General features: G+C 63.4%; 1 protein-coding gene across 15 annotated transcripts in view; it reads right to left on the bottom strand.

The window, feature by feature from the left end:
* ASPG (asparaginase) overlaps positions 1 to 17,520 on the bottom strand; it is a 30,658-nt gene extending 13,138 nt beyond the window's left edge. For 7 of the 15 annotated variants that reach the window (XR_009223772.1, XM_058567827.1, XM_058567828.1 and 4 more), the window contains exons 1-6: positions 17,214 to 17,518; positions 9,970 to 10,078; positions 9,095 to 9,206; positions 6,894 to 7,019; positions 5,135 to 5,218; positions 4,042 to 4,168 (exon numbers count right to left, since the gene is read on the bottom strand). Coding sequence is in view for 12 of the 15 variants with exons in the window: in XM_058567827.1 (XP_058423810.1) it covers positions 4,042 to 4,168; positions 5,135 to 5,218; positions 6,894 to 7,019; positions 9,095 to 9,206; positions 9,970 to 10,078; positions 17,214 to 17,295 (640 nt within the window). In the remaining 3 variants the exon portion in view is untranslated. Of the gene's footprint in view, positions 1 to 4,041; positions 4,169 to 5,134; positions 5,219 to 6,893; positions 7,020 to 9,094; positions 9,207 to 9,969; positions 10,079 to 17,213 lie in introns of all 15 variants that reach the window. The other 8 variants (XM_058567831.1, XM_058567840.1, XM_058567835.1 and 5 more) reach the window with 4 other exon arrangements.
* Positions 17,521 to 19,150: the final 1,630 nt, after the last annotated feature.

Genomic DNA, 19,150 nt, shown 5'->3' with positions numbered 1-19,150 from the left:
TGAACAAATGAATGTCTTCTGGACCCCTCACCTTTGGGGAAAGAAAGCCTCCTTCTGATTCACCCCCCAAGTCTGAGAGGCCTAATGTGTGTCCACCCCGCTCCCCACGCCCAGGGGAGTAACAGCAGATCCCAGCCCTGTGGAAAGTGGCGAGGGGCAGATATTCAGGGCAAGCGCTCCTGAAGCCCATCTGCAGAGGAGCACCCCAGAGGGTCAGGCTCCCCACGGGTCTGAAGGCCGCTGCTCTGCCAGAACCGAGCCACCAGAGGCCTCCCAGCCGTCCTGCCCCACCCATGGGCAGGGGCAAGAGGGCAGGGCAGCAGGCCTGGCCTTTGAACCCTCAGGAGCCAAGCGCATGGCCCCATTCTCTCAGCCCCTGGGCAGCACAAGGCGGCTCTGAGCAGGACAGAGGCCCGTGCTGATGACCCCACTGGCACTGACCACTGCTAGAGCTGGGCCGAGGTGGCAGGCACCAGGGAGCCCCCTAGTCCAGTCCAGGGAAACCGAGGCCCAGAGTGGAAGGGCCTTGCCCGAAGCTGCCCGGAGTCAGGTGCAGAGCCAAGAGAGGAATGAGGGCTCCAGGACCCCCATGCAGGGCTCCTTCCCATCCCCCACAGAGCCTGTGTGCCTCCTGCTATTTCTGCCAGAACAATTCACATATGATAATAAGCCAAGGAACATTCCGGACACAAGCTGCCATCTCACGATGCATTGAGGCAGACGTGGGGGTGCTGGGGGATGGGCAGCGGGAGGGAGAGAGCCAGGTTGAGGCCCGGAGACCCCCCCACGGGCGGCTGCAGCATCAATCAGCAGCAAGAGGCGTCCTTTAATTTAGGGCTGTGCGCCCCAGCTGGGCGAGCAGATAAGACAGCGGCAGGTGGGGGCACAGCCAGCACCCAAGAGTTATGGCTGCAGAGGAGTGTTTATGGAGACAAAGAGGGCCCGCACCCCCCGCGTGGTCGCCCATCCCCCTGAGAGCACATGGAACCCCAAGTCCTTCTGCTTGGGCCTGCCGGAGGCCAGGGGACAGCTGTCCCCACGCTCGGAGGGGCCCAGAGAGGAGGGACAGTAGCAGCGCAGCGTGAGGCTCACAGTGACCAGGCCAGCTCCCGGCTCAGCCCCCTGACAGCCACCGCAGGAAGTGACCGAGCCGCCTCAGGGCGGACGCAGCAGAGCCCTTGTGCACAGAAGAACCCCGGCTCTGCGTATCCCCCCGGCCGGGTAGGGCCGGCCGGAGCCCAGCAGCCTGACTGCCCCCCAGTGCTGCCCTCTCCCCAGGGCCAAGGGCTTCCACGCAGAGAGGACATGGGTTTCTGGGAAGTCTGGCGTGGCCCGCACAGGCCTCAGCCCCTCAGGAGGGGCAGGGCCAGCAGGGCCAGGGCCCCAGCACCACCGCGCACCCCTCCTCGAGTGGCTCAGCACTGCCTCCTGAGCCCCAAGCCCCTGCTCCGTGACAGCCTCACAGAGGGAAGTAAAAATGCAACATGGGGCCCGTGAGAGGGCGCTGACCACCGCCGTCCTGGCTCCGGCTGGAGGGTGGGGTACAGCCCAGGTGTCCCTCAGCCCCCACGGCCCCCCCTCCAGGGGCCCCGCCACCCACACCTGAGTAGAGCCAGGTGTTTCTTAACACCAGGTGCCAGAACCACCCGGGCCTGACAGCAGGACCGGGGCAGGTGGGAACGCAGGTTCTCACATACCGCATCGCGCCCTGGCTGGCGAGAAACAATCCTGGTGGTGTCAGAGGCCTGTGGGGACCGAGGGCGGCGTCTCCTCTCGGGCCCAGCCTCAGCTGGGCCCACCAAACCGCTGGGCCCGGCCCGCACAGCATGCCCTGTGCCTTGATGCCTGCTTGGGCTTGGCGCGGCACACGCAGAGGCCCTGGGATCCAGAGTGAGCTCCTCCGCGCCTGCCAGTGGGCTGCGTCCCTGGAAGCTCCATTCCTGAGCCCCAGAGAAGGCGGGACTCAGTCCCCAAGAGGGAGGCAGGCCTGTGGAACGGCCACTCGCTCCTTCATGCCCATTCCTTCCTTCCTCAGCTGGCTGGCATCAGGCCAGGAGGGGCTGAGTGCCACCACCCACCATAGCGAGGAAGCCAATTCATTCGCCAGCAGCAGCACACGTGCCACCTTCTCCAGGAAGCCTTCCTGACTGCTCTGGCGCTCAGTGAGCAAGTAGCCCCCTGCCCAGCCCCGGAGCCCTGGGCGTGCTGCACACATCTTAGATGCACCCATGAGTTCTGGGCCCTACAACCCCTGGAGGACATCCAGGCAATCGGGGTGGGGAGGGGTAGGGGGGTGCAGGGAAAGACCACCAGCAACAGGAGTCTGGGCTCAGGGCCCAGCCAACACTCCCTGTGTGGGCCTTCCCCTCCCTGCCAGTTTCCACCCTGTGGTCTCCTGCCTGGCCTGCTGCCGCCCCACAAGTGCCTGGCAGAGGGGCCGGGGGGCAGCCAGCAGGTCCTGCTGGTCACCGCGCCTGGATTCCCACATCTGTGTCATGTTGGGATCCGAAGGCACAGGGGGCTTTCAGAGTTATACGACCAGCCCACTCACCCCAGGAAAGGGCCCACTCTCTTTAACTGCTCTCCACAGACAGCTCAGCACCCCGCCAGAGCCCCTGAGCCCCTCCGTGCTCCCCGTCCTCATCACCGGCCTTCCCAGAAAGGCCCCTGCCCTGCAGCCCCTTCCCAGCCTGGCCCTGGAGCTCCGAGGGTCCTCGCCTGTGTTGGAACATTCCAGGAAGCACCACCCCCCTCGGAGGTCAAGGCCCTGGCCGCCCACAGCCCACCCCTCCGCGGATCTTGGTCTGCTCCTCCTCATGCTGGGAGGGGGCCTGCTGCACCAGGGGACTCCCAAGGCTCCTCCTGTGCCAGCGCCCCCGCATCTCCCCCTCCAGGCTCCCCCAGGCCCCGCCTCGGCCCAGCCTAGGCACAGGCAGAAGCCCGAGGGGGTGAGGAGGCCACCTCTGCCCTCCTGAGGGGTGGGATGGACGCTGCCGTCAGGCAATCCAAGGAGAAGGGCCGCTCGGTCCTGCAGGTCCCACAGAAGCACCCCACGCCTCCATGCATGCAGTGAGCAAGGCTTTAAAGGCCCTAACCTCCCCTAGAAGAAGGCGCTCTGCCAGGCCCTGAGCCCCCCGGGACAGGATCCCACAGCTGGTGGGGTGGGGACAGGTGCCCGGGCCCAACACCAGGCCCAGGGACCCCAGATCAGTCAGGAAGAGACACTGGGAAGACTTGGGGGACACGAGGGGCCAGAGAAGACGGCAAGGCCGCTGCAGAGAACCCACGTCACAGGCAGAGCTGCTCCTGCCTGCCCCACGGAGGGGTGTCCAGGGTGCTGGGTGGGAGGCAGAGGGGCTGGCTGTGCCCACCATGGACCCAGATTGGGGCCAGGAGATGGCTGGAGACACCGTAGGAGAGCAGACATCGGGGTGGACAGACTGCGGGCCGGGAGTGACTCCGAGGCCATTAGGGCAGCCCTGGGCAGACGCGGCCTGCACTCCGGGCCCAGAACAAGGTCGAGGCAGCTCCTACCCCCAGGGCAAGGGGGGGCTCCCTGGGGGAGGTCTCAGGACACACAACCTACTGGAGACCTCGGTCAGCCCCACAAGGGAAGCTGGGCTGCCCGCCTGGCCCAGGTGACAGTGAGAGCCCCTGGAAGTCCCAGGGATGAGGTCACACCACAGGAAGCACATCCCAGGGGCCCCAGACGTGTGGCAGAGCCACCCACGGACAGTCACTGAGAGGGACTCCTATGCTTGGGGCATTGTGGCCAGGGGGACACACCAGGGGCAGATCCCCCAAACCTGCTCCTCCCCTCCGTCAATCCCCCAGCTCCGAGCTGGGGTTACCAGCTGGGGCCCCACCTCGGCACGCTATGCAGCCCACCAGCTCCAAGCAGCCCCCCTTTTCTCCACAGCCTAGGGCAGAACGGAGCTGTGCTCTCGCCCGATTCGGAGGAATGTCCCCAGCCCTGGGCACAGTCTTCCTGCCCCCCACACGACTCCCGGGGCAGGCACCCCCCAGGCTGGCCCTGCTCACTTATGACGTCAGCGCCCACGACGGCCAGAGGCGGCAGGTTGGGGGAGCAGAAGGCGGCAAACCGGCGCGCGTCCACCTTGGTCACTCGGTTGCCCCGAAACAGCTGATTCTGGAAAAACAGGCAGACCTGCAGGAGGGGGTGGGGAGATGGCGGCTCAGCACCGGGGAGCCCCTGCCGCCCTCCAGCTTCCCCCTTCCATCAGCGGGGCACCTGGACCACGGCACTGGAGCACTGCAGACTGCTGCTCCAGCCAAGCGCCCCTCCCTCCCTGCAGGGGCCTGGGGAGCGCCAGGCAGGGGACTGATCACAGGAGGCCCCACGACCCCTCCCGACCAACCCACCAGCCCTCTGCCCCACCCCTGCTTCTGAGGGAGCCCCTGGTGAATTCTGCCCAAGGGTGCAGAGAGTCACCCCTCCCCACGGCGGCCGTGCATCCCTCTGGGGCTCTGCTCCAGAGCTCGGGTGCTGGGGGTTCTAGCTCTGCCCTCCAGGCTCTGAGCTGCTCAAGAGCTGTTTCCCTGGGGAGGGGCCAGGGGGAGACCGCGGCAGTGAGACGGGAACTAAAATACACTTCAGTGAAGCACCCTCCCCGGGGCGGGCGCCCACATGCCAGGGTTCCTGGTCCCAGCCCCTGCGATGTGAGGGGGAACCTTGTAAACGTCTTCCTGAGCCACCACATGACAGGGAAGACGCAGAAGAGGGAAAATGGCAGCTCTCAACTATGCTGCAAACAATCTATTTTCATGGAAACTTACAGACATACAAACGTAACATAAATACGTATATATATACACAATGTGGAAGAAAATGTGCCGCACTGGTAACAGCAGACGTCTCTGGGGAGTGAAATTCAGAGGACTGTTTCCTTCTGATTCTCTGTTCTCTGATTTTCTCCTCAGTGATGGTGGATTCCACTTGTCAGGGGAAAGACGGACCTTTGAAACCTGACCCCTCACCTGCGTGTGACTGACAGCCACACCCACGAGCCCCTCACCTGGGTTCCTCGGGAGCACACAGGCTCCGCCACCTACATAATGGACCCTGGACCCACTGGCCGAGCCCCTGCCCCCCACGCCGGGGACGGGCGGGTACCTCGGGGATCACATACTGGCCGGCCATGAGCAGGGCCCCCAGCAGGTTCTCGCGGCCGTCGTTCCACAGGGCATGGATGGGGACCTGGAGGAGAGGCCACAGAGAGGGGCTGGGGCTCGGGCAGCACCGGAGGGGCCCAGCCGAGGATCCCCCAGGCAGGGGTCTGGGAGAGAGGGCGGGGCAGGCACGGGCTGGTGGGTGGCTGGGAGTCGGGGATCTGCGGGGACCGGCCACTCAGACGGCTGCTCCCGCTGACAATACCGCCTGCCCCGCGCCCCGACACCCTCTGCTCCCCGTGCAGGGCCCAGGGCCCACTGCCAGTGCCAGCCAGTCCTCACACTGGGAGGAATGCATGCTGGGCCTCCTGCCCCAGGACCACACCACTGCCCAGTCCGGCCCAGCCCAGCCCCCCGGCCCCAAGGGCATCACAGCCCCACTCCCTTACTGCCCAGCCAAATCACAGGCTGGGCAGAGGGTGGCCAAGGGGTTACGGGTAGGTGGGCTGCAACGAAAAGAAACCTCATACAGGGCCCAAACGCCCGGTCACAGACCTGCTCCTGTGTCTACCATGGGGGCCAATGCCCCAGGGGTAACTCTGACCAGTGCCCAGCTCCCTATCACCCCTGCCCAGGATGGGCTGGACTGCTGTGGGGTGTGCAGAGGTCAGGGTGGGAAGAATGGGCAGAGCGTGGTGAGTGAGGAGTGGTTGGCACACGGCCTCCAGAGGGCCAAAGTCCTGTGTCCTCACCTGGATCTGCTCATCATAAGGTGTGCGGCCACGGGCAAGGAGCCTGGGGCCTCTGAGCTTCCGTTTCCCCTCAGGTATGAAGGGATAAGGAAGCTTCGTCACAGCCATTGTGAGGGTTAGAAGAACACGCATGATCCCTCCTGGGGCCGGCAGTGCTCATAAACCTGCCCTTCATCTCTCCAGAGAGGCCTGCATGGCATCCCACACCCCAGGGCCCGGGAGGGTCTAGGAAGAGCCAGTGTCAGCCTGAGCCCCATCCCTCTCATGAGAGTTTTGAACAAAAGATGGTCAGCAGCCAACGGTGTGTGGTGAGGCCCCGGGCCGCCCCCAAGTGGGCCGTCCCACTGTGACACCTGCTGGGGAACCAGGGGGACACAGCAGGGCAGGCAGTTGGTCGGCCCCTGGCAGGCCTGGCAAGAGGACTTCCCTGGAGCTTTCTGAGCTTCCACCAGGAACTTTTCAAAGGGACACGGCACTGGCTTCCCACACGAAGCCCTTGGCCTCTGCTCCCCGTCGGGGAGGATTCCAGGGGCCGCTGGGGTTTGCATTTCTGCAGCTGTTCTTGTGAAGCCACCGGAGGCAGAAGGGAGCCCAAGTCCTCTGACACAGGCCGTCACAGGGGTCCAAACTTCCTCTGCCACCTCCCCTCAAATCCTGCAGTTTTCTAGAACATTCCACCTGCCTTGGCTTTGGGGGTCATGCTGGGTCAGGGTGAGAGAGGAGGGGGTGGCATGTGCCCAGGTCCCCAAGGATGGCAGTAAGAAGCATGACGAGAGGAAGAAAGCCAGAGCAGCTCAATGAGGCTGATGGCAGGCTGCGGACACCCCACCCCAGGTGGTGGGGCAGGCACCAGCAGGGCCCAGGGCGCCGACCAGCACTGGCCAGCTGGTGGAGCGGGAGCCGCCTCTGGAGCTGCAGGGCTGAGCCAGAAGCCGGAGTCCCGCCTGGGCCCCAACAACCCTCGGCAAGGCCCTGACCCACAGAGCCTCGGGCCCTGGCCTGGGGTGTTACCTGGGCACCGGTGAGGATGACCGTTTTCTGCAGGTTTTCCAGCACAAAGGAGAGCACGGAGGCAGCGAAGGCCATGGTGTCAGTGCCGTGGATGACCACGAAGCCGTCGTACTGCTCATAGTGTCTCTGTGAGAGGGGTATGAGCTCAGGCAGCCTGGCCCTCGCCACTGCTGGCCCACTCCTGGGAACAGGCGCCCTCCACACCAGGAAAAGGAAGGAAAAGGCCCCAGATGCAGCAAGAGGGACTCGGGGGAGGCGCCTGCAGGACCCCAGTCACTGCTGGCCAGAAAGGCCCTCTCTGGAAAGCGAACCCCTGCCTGGATCCCAGGCCCCTATGCTCTCCTTGCTCCCAGGACGGCTTCCTTCTCTGACCCTTTGTGTGAGCCCACGGCGCTGTGGGTCTCTCCACGACACCCCTCAGCGTGTGAGAGAACAGGGGTCTGGGGGGGGTCTCTGGACATTCTCCGAGGATAGGACGGTCCCCCCCCCCAGACTTCTGGCCAGCGTCTCCCACAGGCGATGCCCAGTCAGGGCTCTCAAGAACACTGGTCAGGTGGCGGACTGTGCCAGAACTCAGCTCAGTGCTGCTGGAGAGCCCCTTACTGAGAGACCACTGCCTCCAGGACAGCAGGGGGCCGTAGGGTTGACAAGCCCACAAGCCTTGAGGTCCAGTGGGAGGACCAGGCGTGGACTCAAGCGATGGGCACAGCCAGTGCTGGGAGCCGGCAGGTGAACTAGGAGGCTGCCCGGAACTGGACCTGGGCAGGCGGGCAGGATGCTGGTGGGCAAACACAGAGACGGGCCCTCCCAGGCACAGCAAAGGCCAGAACGCCTCCCAGGCACACCGGCCAACTCTGCAGGGACGTCCTCCAGTCACCACCTCCTGGAGGGCAGCCAAGGCTGGGCCTCGGTGGGCAGCTGGCCTAGGCTGTGGTTGCGAGGGGCACAGTTCTGGGGGCCAAGGGGCCCAGCTCCTCCTGAGGGGACCAGCCTGAAGGGACCATCCCCCGTGGCCCATAGAAGGACAGAGCCAGGCTAACCTGGGAACTGCAGAGGAGCCGAGCTGTGCGGCGGGCTGGGGCGCCCTCTGCTGGCCACACACAGCACTGCCACAGGCCGGGCCACCCAGGCTCTGAAGCCCTTTGTGAGTTGGCCCTGGCTGGACCCTGCAGCCAGGCAGCAGTCCTGGGCGCTCAGCAGTGTTCAGGCCCCAACCAGAGGATGCTGCTGGCCACAAAACAGGAAGACTGCCCCAGACCATGGCCGCAGACATGCCCACTGGCAGCCAGTGGCCCCATTTAGGGACATAAGTGCCAGGCTCAGGGCCACACACTGTCCTAGGTGCTCACCATAAGGGGGGACGAGGCCCCACTCTTCTCCCCCAGGCAGAAGGAGACAAGCGTGTGATTGGGGTCAGGCACGGCTGCCTGGGAAGGGGAAGCCTGTGTGATGAGCCTCTGGGAGCAGAGTTTCTTAAGGGAGGCAGGTGATAAATGGGCCTGGAGGATGGGAGGGCCCCCCACCCGGGGAGGCAGTGGGGGTAACACGGGGGTCAGAGCCAGGCTTGCGCAAGAGCGGGGGGCTGGCAATGGTGGGGGGACGGAATAGAGAGGAAGGCTGATGGAGGGGTCGGCTCTGGCAGCAGGTAAGGCGTCCACACTTGACGCTATAAACCTCGAGACCTGTGGGGTTCTGTGCCCTTTTACAGGTCCTAAATCCACTAAGACCTGACTCCAGGGTGGGCCTGGGGTGGACATAGGGGAGTGGGCCAGTCATGGAGCTTGTCAATCTAGGGGAAGAATCGCGCTCCGGCCCAGGATACTAACTAGGACAAATCAATTGTACGAACAAACCAGGATGGCTGTCCCGCTGTTTCTTCACCAGGAAAGTGGACATGGCCCTCACTGCCCACTCTCTGCTTGCATGGGGCAAAGGGCCCAGGAGCCTTGCAGCTGAGGTGTTATCCGAGGGCCCAGCACTCTCCTAAAGCTGCCATTCCCTGGTGCTGTCACGTCTCAGGTCTTGGCAGGCAGACCCCACTACACACCCCACAATGCTTATGTGTCCTGGCCCTGCCCAGACCACCAGCCTGCCCACAAGTCCAGCCCCATCCACACCCCCCACTCCCGCCAGTACTGCCAGCCCCGCCCATATCCCAGCACCACCCAGTACTCCCAGCCGTGCCCACACACCCCAGGTACCTCGATGGTCTGGGCAATCTGAACCCACTCAGTGATGGTCATGTCACTGGAGTCGAAGAGGGGCTGGCACTCCAGCACTGTGTAGAGGATCCTCTGGTCGGGGCGTGCGGGCCTGCGGGAGGCAGAGGCAGACGACAGGCTCCCACTCTGCCCCCTCCTCCCTTGGCTGGCTCTGCTCCCCTCTGCCAAGCCGGGCCCCTGCACACAGGGATGTGTCCGTGGGCCCCACACAGCCACGAGCCCTCTGCATCCCGAACACAGGGCCTGCCTCCCTCCCACCTGGAGTCCCCAGGAACAGGGACTGTGGCGCCCCCCCAGGGGCCAAGGACAGGCCAGGCCAGGGCGGGGGAGGGTCCTAAGCAGTATCACCTTCCCACAACCAGCTCTGAGAGGGAGGCTGGGCCCAGCCCTGGATGAGCCAGGAGACGACCCTGGGCAGAGGATCACTGGCAGGAGGGAGGTCAGTGACCAGGAGGGCGACTGCCCACTCAGCCTGCCAGCTGTGAAGGGACCCGGCAGCCCTGGCTGAGAGCTGAGAAGTGGAGGGAACTTCATGCTGCCAGGAAAGGCCACCTGGGGCCAGCCCCCCCACCTCTTGACGGGCTTGGGTCCCTGAGTGGCCAGGGCCGAGGCCCGCAGCCCCCGAGGTGGTGGGAGCCTGCGGCTCGCTTGAAAGGGGGCTGTTGGTCCGTTCTAAAGCCACAAAAGTGCGAGACGACCTTAGTGATGGCCTCCTGCACTCGGCTCGCCATGGAATCACTGAGAACCACAGCCTGCTCCACGGACCCAGCAGGTGCCGTCCAGTCTCGGGATGGCCCTCCCCCACAACAGCTGGCCGTCGTCCCTACAGGGACCCTGGAGTAGCCCACACTCACGGCAGCACCAGCGTGTCCTCGGGGAGGCCACAGGCCTGGGCGTGCTCCTCATCGTGGAACATGGGCAGTGTCCGCAGGACGGCGGCCAGGCCCCTCCCGGGGATGAGCACTGCAGGCAGAGTCCAGGAGGAGCATGGGGTCAGAAGCTGGCAGCCACCACAGCCGCCGGCCCCTCCCTCCTCACCGGGGACACGTGCTAGGGGCCAGTCCCTGGGCAGGGGGCAGGGTTCCAGGACCAGTGCTGGGCCAGGTGGGCACTGGCCCTCAGGGAGTCAGAGGGTGGGCGGACGGGCCTGCAGCGGTCAGGGGGCCCTGGAGAGAATGGGCAGCCGACCCATGTCTGGACGAGATGGCTTCCTCCCTCCGAGCCAGTGCTGACTGCTGCTGTCACCCAGGGGCCCTGGCAGGGGTTCAGGTGGCTCTGCCCCAGGCCTGCCTCAGCTAATGCCCCTGTCTCCACGTGAGCCCACACCCCCAGCCGAGGCTCAGGGGGCCCTGGCCCTCTCTGGCCTTTTTCTCACAACTTGGCCACACGCACCCACTCTGCTTCCCCCACTCCCAAAATGCCCACACTCACTTCTGCCCACAGACACGCTGTTCGCTCTGCCTGGAAGCCTCTGCCTCTCCCTCCTCTCACCTGGCAGGTGCTTCACCTCAGCTCAGCAAACCACCTCCAGGAGGCCCTCCTTCATGTCCAGGCCCTGGTGCCCTTCCCACACACTCCCTGGCTGCCCTTGCTCCCTCGCTGAACTTCGTGTGACCCCCTGGGGTCCAGCCCAGGCCCGTCTGCAGCCTCCCTGTCCCAGAAACATGCATCTAAAGAGGCCCTGGGCAGAAATGGTGCCATGTTCCAACAGAACTCTAAAAGGTCACAAAACAACCCCTCAGCACAGGCTCCCAGAAGGATTACTGCATCTGAGTTCCGGCCTTTTGTCCCACGCTGCTCCCTACAAGTACCGTGACCTTGGGCAGGTTGGCTAACCTCTCTGAGCACATTCACCCCTCACCAACGTTCTGTTGGGCATCACCCATGTGCCTGACTGTGCTGGGCACCTGGACCCACCATCGAGGACAACAGGGTCCCTCCCTCAGGAAGCATCCTTGGCTGAAACATGTAAGACTTTCAGGACCAGGATCATTGGTCACTCCCAGTCCACGATCTTGTTCCCACCTTTCACCCCTGCCAGGTGTATCAGCCTCCCACTGCTGCATAACAAATTACCCCACACTCAACCACTTAAAACAGCACCCCTCTCTTATCTCACAGTTTTGGAGGGGAGAAGTCTGGTGTGTTCAGGCGTCAGCAGGGCTGTGATCTTACTGGAGGTGCTAGGGGAGAACCTGTGTCCAGGCTCCCTCGGGTGGTTGGCAGAATTCAGTTCCATGCGCATACAACTATTTCCTCGCTGCCTGTGCCCTGGAGGTCATTCTCAGCTTCTAAAGGCTGCCCACAGTCCCAGGCTTGGGGCCCCTTGCTCCGTCTTCAAGGCCAGGAAAGGCAGATCGAGTCCTCATGCCATGAATCTCTCTGATCTCCCTTCTGCCTCATCTCTTCCTTTTAAGGAGCCCGAACACCCGCTCGTCTCACCCGTGAGGACACCCCCGCCCCTCAGTCCTTAGACCACCGTGAGTCTGTCCCCTCACCAGGCTGGGGGCCGAATTCCCTCCCCAAATGTGAATCTGCCCACAGGCTCCTTTCCTTAAGGTCAGCCGCTCAGCATCAGGCCCTGACCCCCCAACCGGCCCCAAACGTCCCTCCTGCCCCATCCTCCTCCTGCCCTGCAGCTCCCGCAGGGGTCTGCTCCCCCCCACCCCACCCCCGCTGTATCACTTTCTCATGGCTGCGTAACAGGTCCCACAGGCAGTGAATTGACACGGTACCCCTTTATCATCAAGCAGTATCCATGGGTCAGAAGCCCAGCAGACTCCAGGGACAGCAGGGCTGTGTTCCTCACCCACATGTTTTCGTTCAGGCCATCTTCCCGCCCCAAATGCCCCCCTCCACATGTCCACCTGCTAAATCCCAGGCCCCAGCCCCCCGCCCCCCCGCCCCCCGCCAGCCCCAACCAGCACAGTTGCACTGGCCAGTGGATGTCTGTGGATGTTTCTGGCGCCATCTCTCCAACCACAGAAGGAGACCCGAGGGGGAGCACTTTGAACAACTCCTCTCCTCCCCCAAACCGCCCCACCTAGCACGAAGCCCCACCCCCGCCCCGCAGGGCCCTCTACATGTGTGCTGCAAGAGTATAGCTGTCTGTGGAAACACCAGGCCCACAGAGCTCAGCAGACAGAGGGGACATCGGTGCATGACTGCCAGCACAGCCACCCCACCAAGACACCTGAGGCGTGACCAGGACACACAGCTGCCTCCACAAAGGTCTGGACTCACTGGCCCTGCCAGTATCAAGGACTGAACTTCAAATCCTGGGTGTTGAAGAAGGCTCAGAGCCACCCGGCCACCCAGCGCTGGCCACCCATGTGCAGTGGGCTGAAAAATGGTCCCAAAGATGTCCACGTCCTGATCCCAGAGACCTTGAGGGTGACGGGAAATGCAAAGTCTTTGCAGGTATGATCAAGTTAAGGGTCTTGAGATGAGATGATCCTGGATTATGCGGGTGGGCCCTAAACGTCATCCCAAGTGTCCTTAGAGGAGGGAGGTGGAGGGAGATCCGACACACGGAGGAAACAGGGCAGGGCAGAGAGAGCCCTGCAGACGCTGGCCTCGAAGGCTGGAGTGACCGGCCACGAGCCAGGAAGAAGGAGGAGGGCACCTCTCCTAGGAGCCAGGAAGAGGGAGGAGGGCACCTCTCCTATGATGCATTTCTGTTGCTTTGGGCCACCCAGGGTGTGGTCATCTGTTTCAGCAGCCACAGGAAACAAACATCCATTTTCCACTCTACTCCCTTCGTGGTGGGTGGCGCTGGGGTGTCTGTGGAATCTGGGGATCCACTTATGGGGCAGGGGAAGTGGGGATCCGCTTGGTTTGGGTTTCGTGGGACAAGCTCGAGACGTGCTCCATCCCTCCACCCATAGCGAGGCTATTGCAGGCTGACAGTGGCAAGGGCTTCCAGGGACATCCCACGGTACAGCGTGGCAGAAAGGGGCAAGCCAGGGGGCCCCACAAGACTTGAACCCTGGTGTCCCTGCCCGAGGAGGGTGTGGGTGGCAGGGGCAAAACCAGCCCAAGAAAAGGCTAAATTCTCCTTCTATTCTCTTTTCTCTGTGCAAAATACTCCCAGTGCGTCACCATAGGGAGAGAGCACGGAAAATGCAGCCAAAAACTGTGGGGAAACAGCCCTGAGGGAGCGTCAGGAAGGTAACGAACAAAATATTTTCTGGGTCTTGTGATATTCTTGGCTTTTTAAATCTGGTCATTTGTTGTGATTTCCTTCATCATTCTAAATAAATACCCGCTTTCACACCTAACTCTGATTTTGTAAATTGTATTATTTTTCTTAACTTGGGTCCCCTAAGGCTTTCCGCCTGGCAAAACCAGACCTGCCCTGCCCGGGCCTCGTCCCCAGGCCACACAGGCAGGCAGCTGAGGTGCCTGTCCTCTCGGTCCCTGTCAACACAGCTGGAAGGGACGGCTCCCCCTAGGACCGCGGGTCCCCCTGGAACTGCCTGTAGCTGAGGCTGTGCATGTGAACTGTGAGCACGTGGACCATGTTCAGGAAGGAGGTCCAGGCCAGGGGCACAGATACCACGGTGGGTGACCAAGAAGCCGTGGACGTCACCCCAACAGAAGAGGCTCAGCTGCCAGGACCACCTGCGGCCTCCCCGGCCGTCTGGCACCTTTGGCGTTCTGGCCCCGAAGCTCTGCTCACCCTGCCATGCCTGCAAGGAGCTGGCTCATGAGGGATGCTCGGGTGGGTGGCAAGCAGGTGAGGGCCGCAGTTTGACACAGGGGACCTCCGGGTCCCTCTGCTGCGTGGGGGGGGCGGCGGGGATGCTGCTTGGCCTTGGGCTTGGGGTTATCGGATGTTTTTGCATTCATGATGCCCCTTGACCTGTGACATCTTTGATAAACTCAGAGAACGGACAGGCCAACGGGTGTCCCTAGCTGCCACCATCTCTGCCCTCCCGTTGCCATCCTGACCTTGGGCAGGGCTCGGACATGCGGCCTCGTGCCCTGCAGGCCACTGTTTACCAGCAGGCGCAGAACCCTCTCAACAGTGACAAGCCCAACAGCTTTGCTGTGGCCCGGCCGCCCCTCCCTGCCCCCAGAGGGCCGGGGCCCACGTCAGCAGTGCCAGGTAAGTTAATCATTGATGTCCATCGATCGGACTCGGGCAGGCGGGGCCTGGAGCCCCCGAGTTCAACAAGCCCCCCGCTGGGCTCACAGAGGGTGGGCAGGGGCTTGCCGAGGCCGTCAGAGCGCAGGCCTCGGCCCCCAGGCCTGGCTCCTCCGAAGGGCCCCATCTCGCTCTGGCCTAGTGGGCTGCCCTCATCTCTGGACACACAAAAGTCAACACAACCTGTGTGTCCCTGAAGAACGACAACTTCAGTCACCTCCCTGGTGTCCCTCGGGGTCAGGCGTCACACAGCCTGGCACCACGGCTCCCTGGCTACTCCTCTTCTAGGGGGACAGCCGCAGACGGACTAAGAGGGACAGAGAACCGAGAAGCAGGGACCGGATCTCATGTCTCTTCCTCCTTCATCCTCTGGGGCTTGGCCCATGGCTCCCTGAAGCCTGCTGCAAGTGGGGAAGGGTCGACAGCCACAGCAGCAGGGTCGGGTCACACAAAGGCCTGGTGCTGAGCAGCTACTTCCTTCTGGGAACAGAGCTGTCAGCAAGGAGCCAGGAGGAGCCGCCGTGCTCCTAGCAGACAAGGAGCCCTGTCCCTTGGATGGGACAGGAGCTGCCTCCTGCAAGACGACACCTCCACCAGGGCTCAGAGGACCAGCGTCCTCACCAGCTGGGCCAGGCTGGCTGCTCTGAGCTGGCTTCCGAGCACAAGCGGACACCTGCTGACCTCACCTTCACTGGGGCCTGAAGACCCCAGTGCCCAGAGCAGCTCCAAGGGATCTCGGAAGACTCTCCCCTGTCTGGAAATTGACCCCCACCACACCTCATCTTTCTAGCGTCAAGGTGGTTCGTCTTCCAGATGTGTGACTTAGCAGCCTCTTTAGGAAATGCAGCGCCTGTGACGGTGAACCACGAGGCTGCTGCGAGCCCAGAGGGCTTGGGGGCAGGGACGACAGTGCAGGTGGGATCAGGGCCAGAGTCCACCTGTCCCTGCAGCCCAGACCCTGGAGAACTATGTGTTCACCTCAACAAATCACATTTGGCCACGTGCCAAGCCTGGAGGGGCAGGGTCAGAGGTGGGACTGGGCCCCAGACAGTCTTCGCGCCAGCTGGCTCAGGAGCAGCTCCCCTCTCTCCATCCCAGCCCTGTCGGCTCTCCCGCCTCTGTCCAGCAGCCCTTTTGCCCTCAGGGAAGCCCTCCCCGAGGGCCGACACACACACACACACACACACACACACACACACACACACACACACACACGCTGGGCCCCGGCCCTGTCAAGTGCCCACAGCCCACGTCTCCTCGGCAGACGGCCTCTGTGATCGCTCCTTAATCGTGGACTGCTCCCTGTTTAATGCTATGAGGGCCAAGCTGAGGGACCACCACAGTGCCCTGCTGCTGGAGTCTCACTCGGGGCCTTCCGGCCTTCCGGCGATCACCAACCCGGGAGCTGACTCATTGGAGAGGCGGAGGGTGCAGCAGCAGAGGGCAGGCCCCCCGCAGCCCAGGAGGAGCAATTGATGGGGAGGGGTGGACAACCACGTCTCTGGTGCCTGAGCCCCTCTAGGAGAGGGCTCGATGCAGTTCTGAGTCCTGGGGCCCAGCACAGAGTGGGCCTCAAGAGACATCTGTGAATTGACCATTGGGTGTCGCAGATGGAGTAAGAGGGACAGAGAACCAAGAAGCAGCTGTTGGAGCCACCAGGAGAGTGCCAGTGGCATCTGAGTAGCTGCTTCAGTGGAAAGGGTGACCAGGAGAGATGGGGAGGGAGAGAGGAAGGGAGGGAGGGATGCGGAAGTGGCCCAAGGACGTCAAGGGCAAAGGAGAATGTTCTCTGGTGGGGGGAGGGGGAGGGGCATGAGCCAGAGCGGGTCTGAGGGAAGGCGAGGGCCCGGGGCCAGAGGCTCTGGCAAGGCCTGGACATGGGAGCTGGGAGAGGGTCTGGGTGGGACGACATTCCAGGGCCAGGTGTGCGGCTGCCCCAGGTGTGAGCTCCGGACGGGACAGGGCCTGGGGCTCAGAGGACAGGGGTTAGGAGTGGTGGAGGGAGGTCCCAGGGGCAGCAAGGAGGGGTCGCTGGCAGGGGAGGGCAGCTGGAAGAGGGTGGAGGAGAAGGACCAGCGTCCATGGGAAATGGACTCTTCAGGGAGAGTTCGTTCTCCACAGCAGAAGAGTGGAAAAGAGGCTCAAGAATGAGGCTGAGGGTTTCCCTGGCCCACCTTGGGGAGGGGCACCCCACAGGTCACAGAGCCCAGAGGAGCCTTTGTGGAAGGTACATGCAAGTCCCCATGCTCCCAAGAATGCTGGAACATTCTGGATGCTCTGTGCCACAGTCCTCTTCCTACCCCTGCAGGCCTAGGCTCCCCAAGCCGGGTCCCTCCCTGAAGGGGCTCAGCCCATGCTGGGGGCACCCTGTCTGGGCAGCCTGTGGAGCGCAGGTGCCCTGGCCAGGCCTCACCCCACATGGAGCAGTCACCCCCTGCTGACTCAAGTCAGGCCAAAGCCACATGGCAGAGAAAGCAAAATGTCTGACTCCCCAAGGACACCTAGTGCACCAGAACACTTCCCCATGGGTGTCAGACGCCCGACTGCCAGGCCAGGAGCCCAGGGCGCTGGGAACAAGGGGAACGGTGAGGGCCATGTTACAGCCGCTCAGGGGTCCCTGGTGAGGGGGCTCGCAGCCTCTAAACACCAGCCCACCAGCCCGTCTGTCCGGGGAGGGGTCAGACAGATGCTCCTGGTCCTCCTGGCCCCACACGCCGTGGGTCTAGGTGCGGGGCCCCCAGGGTGCAGGACGCGCAGCCCAGGGCAGAGGCTGCGACCCCGGGGCGCTGACCGCTGACCCCGAGCAGCCGGTCAAGGTGAGGTCCCGCTGTCCTGCTCCCTCCTCTCCCCGGTTGCGAGAAGCCCCTCGGAAAGACCACACCGCAGAGGACGACCCCATCCCGCCCCAACCCCGGAGGCCGCCCCTGCCCGGCGCCGTCGCCCACTCACCGCCGCGCTCGCTCCGCATGCCGATGGTGCCGCCGGTGTAGACAGCCAGGAGCCGCCGCTCGGGCTCCGCTGCGCGCGCCATGCACAGGACCAAGGGACCCTAGCGGACTGGGGGCCTCGGGGCACTGGGGGCACGGCGGGGACGCAGAGGAGCTGAGGTGACCGCGGGAGACTGAGGGGAGGCGGCGGGGCACGCCGAGGGCAGCCCGGGGAGGGCGGGGCCTGAGGGGAACAGGCAGGGAGAGGCCGTCTGGGGGCGGGGGAGGGGCCCACCTGCTGGGGGCAGTGCCCGTGGGGGACGCGGAGAGCTAGGTCTGCCCTGGGAGGTGCGGGGGGAGGGGCGGGACCTGCAGGGTGCAGAGGCACCTGCCGGGGTGGCGGGGGATGCCCGTCGGGGGGCGGGGCCTGTCCGAGGATGGGGGAGGCGGGGGCGGGGGCGGGACCTGTCCAGGGGCAGGAGGAGGGGCGGGTCCTGAGCGGCCCCAGGCGATCCGATTTCCAACTCTGCAGCCTCCCCGGCTGTTGGAGTTGCTGTGACATGTGGCGCAAAGGCCACGTGCCTCACGGATGGTGGTGCCAGAGGACCCCCAACGCGGAGTGGGGGCCGCCTCCCCTACCAGGCAGCCCCCACAAACCGTGGTGCTGCAGCTAAGCCCGTACTGCTGACCACGCCCTCAGTGTCCACTCCTTGGGGTAGCCCCAGCCTGCCCATCACACACGGTCCAGGAGAAGGGCCGGAGGGGATCTCTCCAGGGCTGGAGCCCACCCCCTCAGTCCCACAGAGCCCAGGGGGGAAGGGTGGCTGTGAGCAGGGTGCTACAGGATCCAGCTGCAGGCTTGACAGCACGTGGCTTCAGACCCCGCCGCCCTCGCTCTCAGCGCCAGCACACCAAGGCCTCACCTTGACCATGTGGGGACCATGATGCAATTCGGTGGAAAACTGCGTGTCCCCAGAAAGAGCCCTTCCCTATCTGATTCCGATGCCATGGAAGTTATTCTGACAACTGACAACAGTGCAGAAGTAATTCTTGTCTACACACAAGCAAATGAATTCCATCCAATGGGGCCGAATTAGTGTATCACTCTGCTCCTGTAGCCACAACAAAAGATCGAAGACTGGCGGCTTCAACAACATTTACTATCTCCCCGCCCTGGAGGCTGGAAGTCGGAGGTCAGGGTGTGGGCAGGACTGGTTCCTCCTGAGGCCTCTCTCCTCCCTTGCATGCGGACCGCCTTTCCTGTGTGTGTGGGTCCCTTTGCACATCTGTATGAGTGTCCAAATTTCCTTACTACATCAGATTGGATTAGGACCCGCCCCAATGGCCGCATTTTAACCTAATCGCCTCTCTAAAGGCCCTCTCTCCAGTCACATTCCAAGGTGCTGGCCGTCAGGGCTTCAGCATGTGAGTTTGAGAGGGACACAGTTCAGCCTCTCCTCCCCCCACCCCGGGGGAAACCCAGTTTTGCCTCCCTTTGCATGTTCATGTCACCATTCCTGCTCTGTAAGTGTGTCTTTCCTTGGGCTTCTCTTCTGAGGGGGTCCTCACACCTGCCTGGGCCCCCTGTGGTGGGTAAGTGAACTACTTCTCTGTCTGTATGAGAGCCACAATCCACCTTGTGGGAAGCCATCCCTTCACAACCACCGGCCACCATAAGACCAGGAAACCGAGTTGGGGTCCGGCAGGCCTTCTCTGGTGATATCCGAACACTGGCTTCTCTTCCAGGGGTGCGGGAGCCACACCAGGTTTTGCTACCAAACTGTACAAGAACCAGGGGTGGACTTCGCGGCATCTGCAGGTCCCAGCTGGTCTCCAGGCAGCTCAGCTGCTCTGCCGTCCTCTTTCCTGTTCTGCTGTGCTTGCATTTTTGCTCACGGCTACCTCTGTCTACCACATTCTCTTACTTAACCACTTGTGCGATACATGTGTACCTGCTGT

This window comes from Diceros bicornis, chromosome 24, assembly GCF_020826845.1.
Source record: "Diceros bicornis minor isolate mBicDic1 chromosome 24, mDicBic1.mat.cur, whole genome shotgun sequence".
NCBI lineage: Eukaryota > Metazoa > Chordata > Mammalia > Perissodactyla > Rhinocerotidae > Diceros > Diceros bicornis.
Note: the sequence above shows the minus strand (reverse complement) of the source record. Positions and strands in the feature narration are given on the sequence as shown.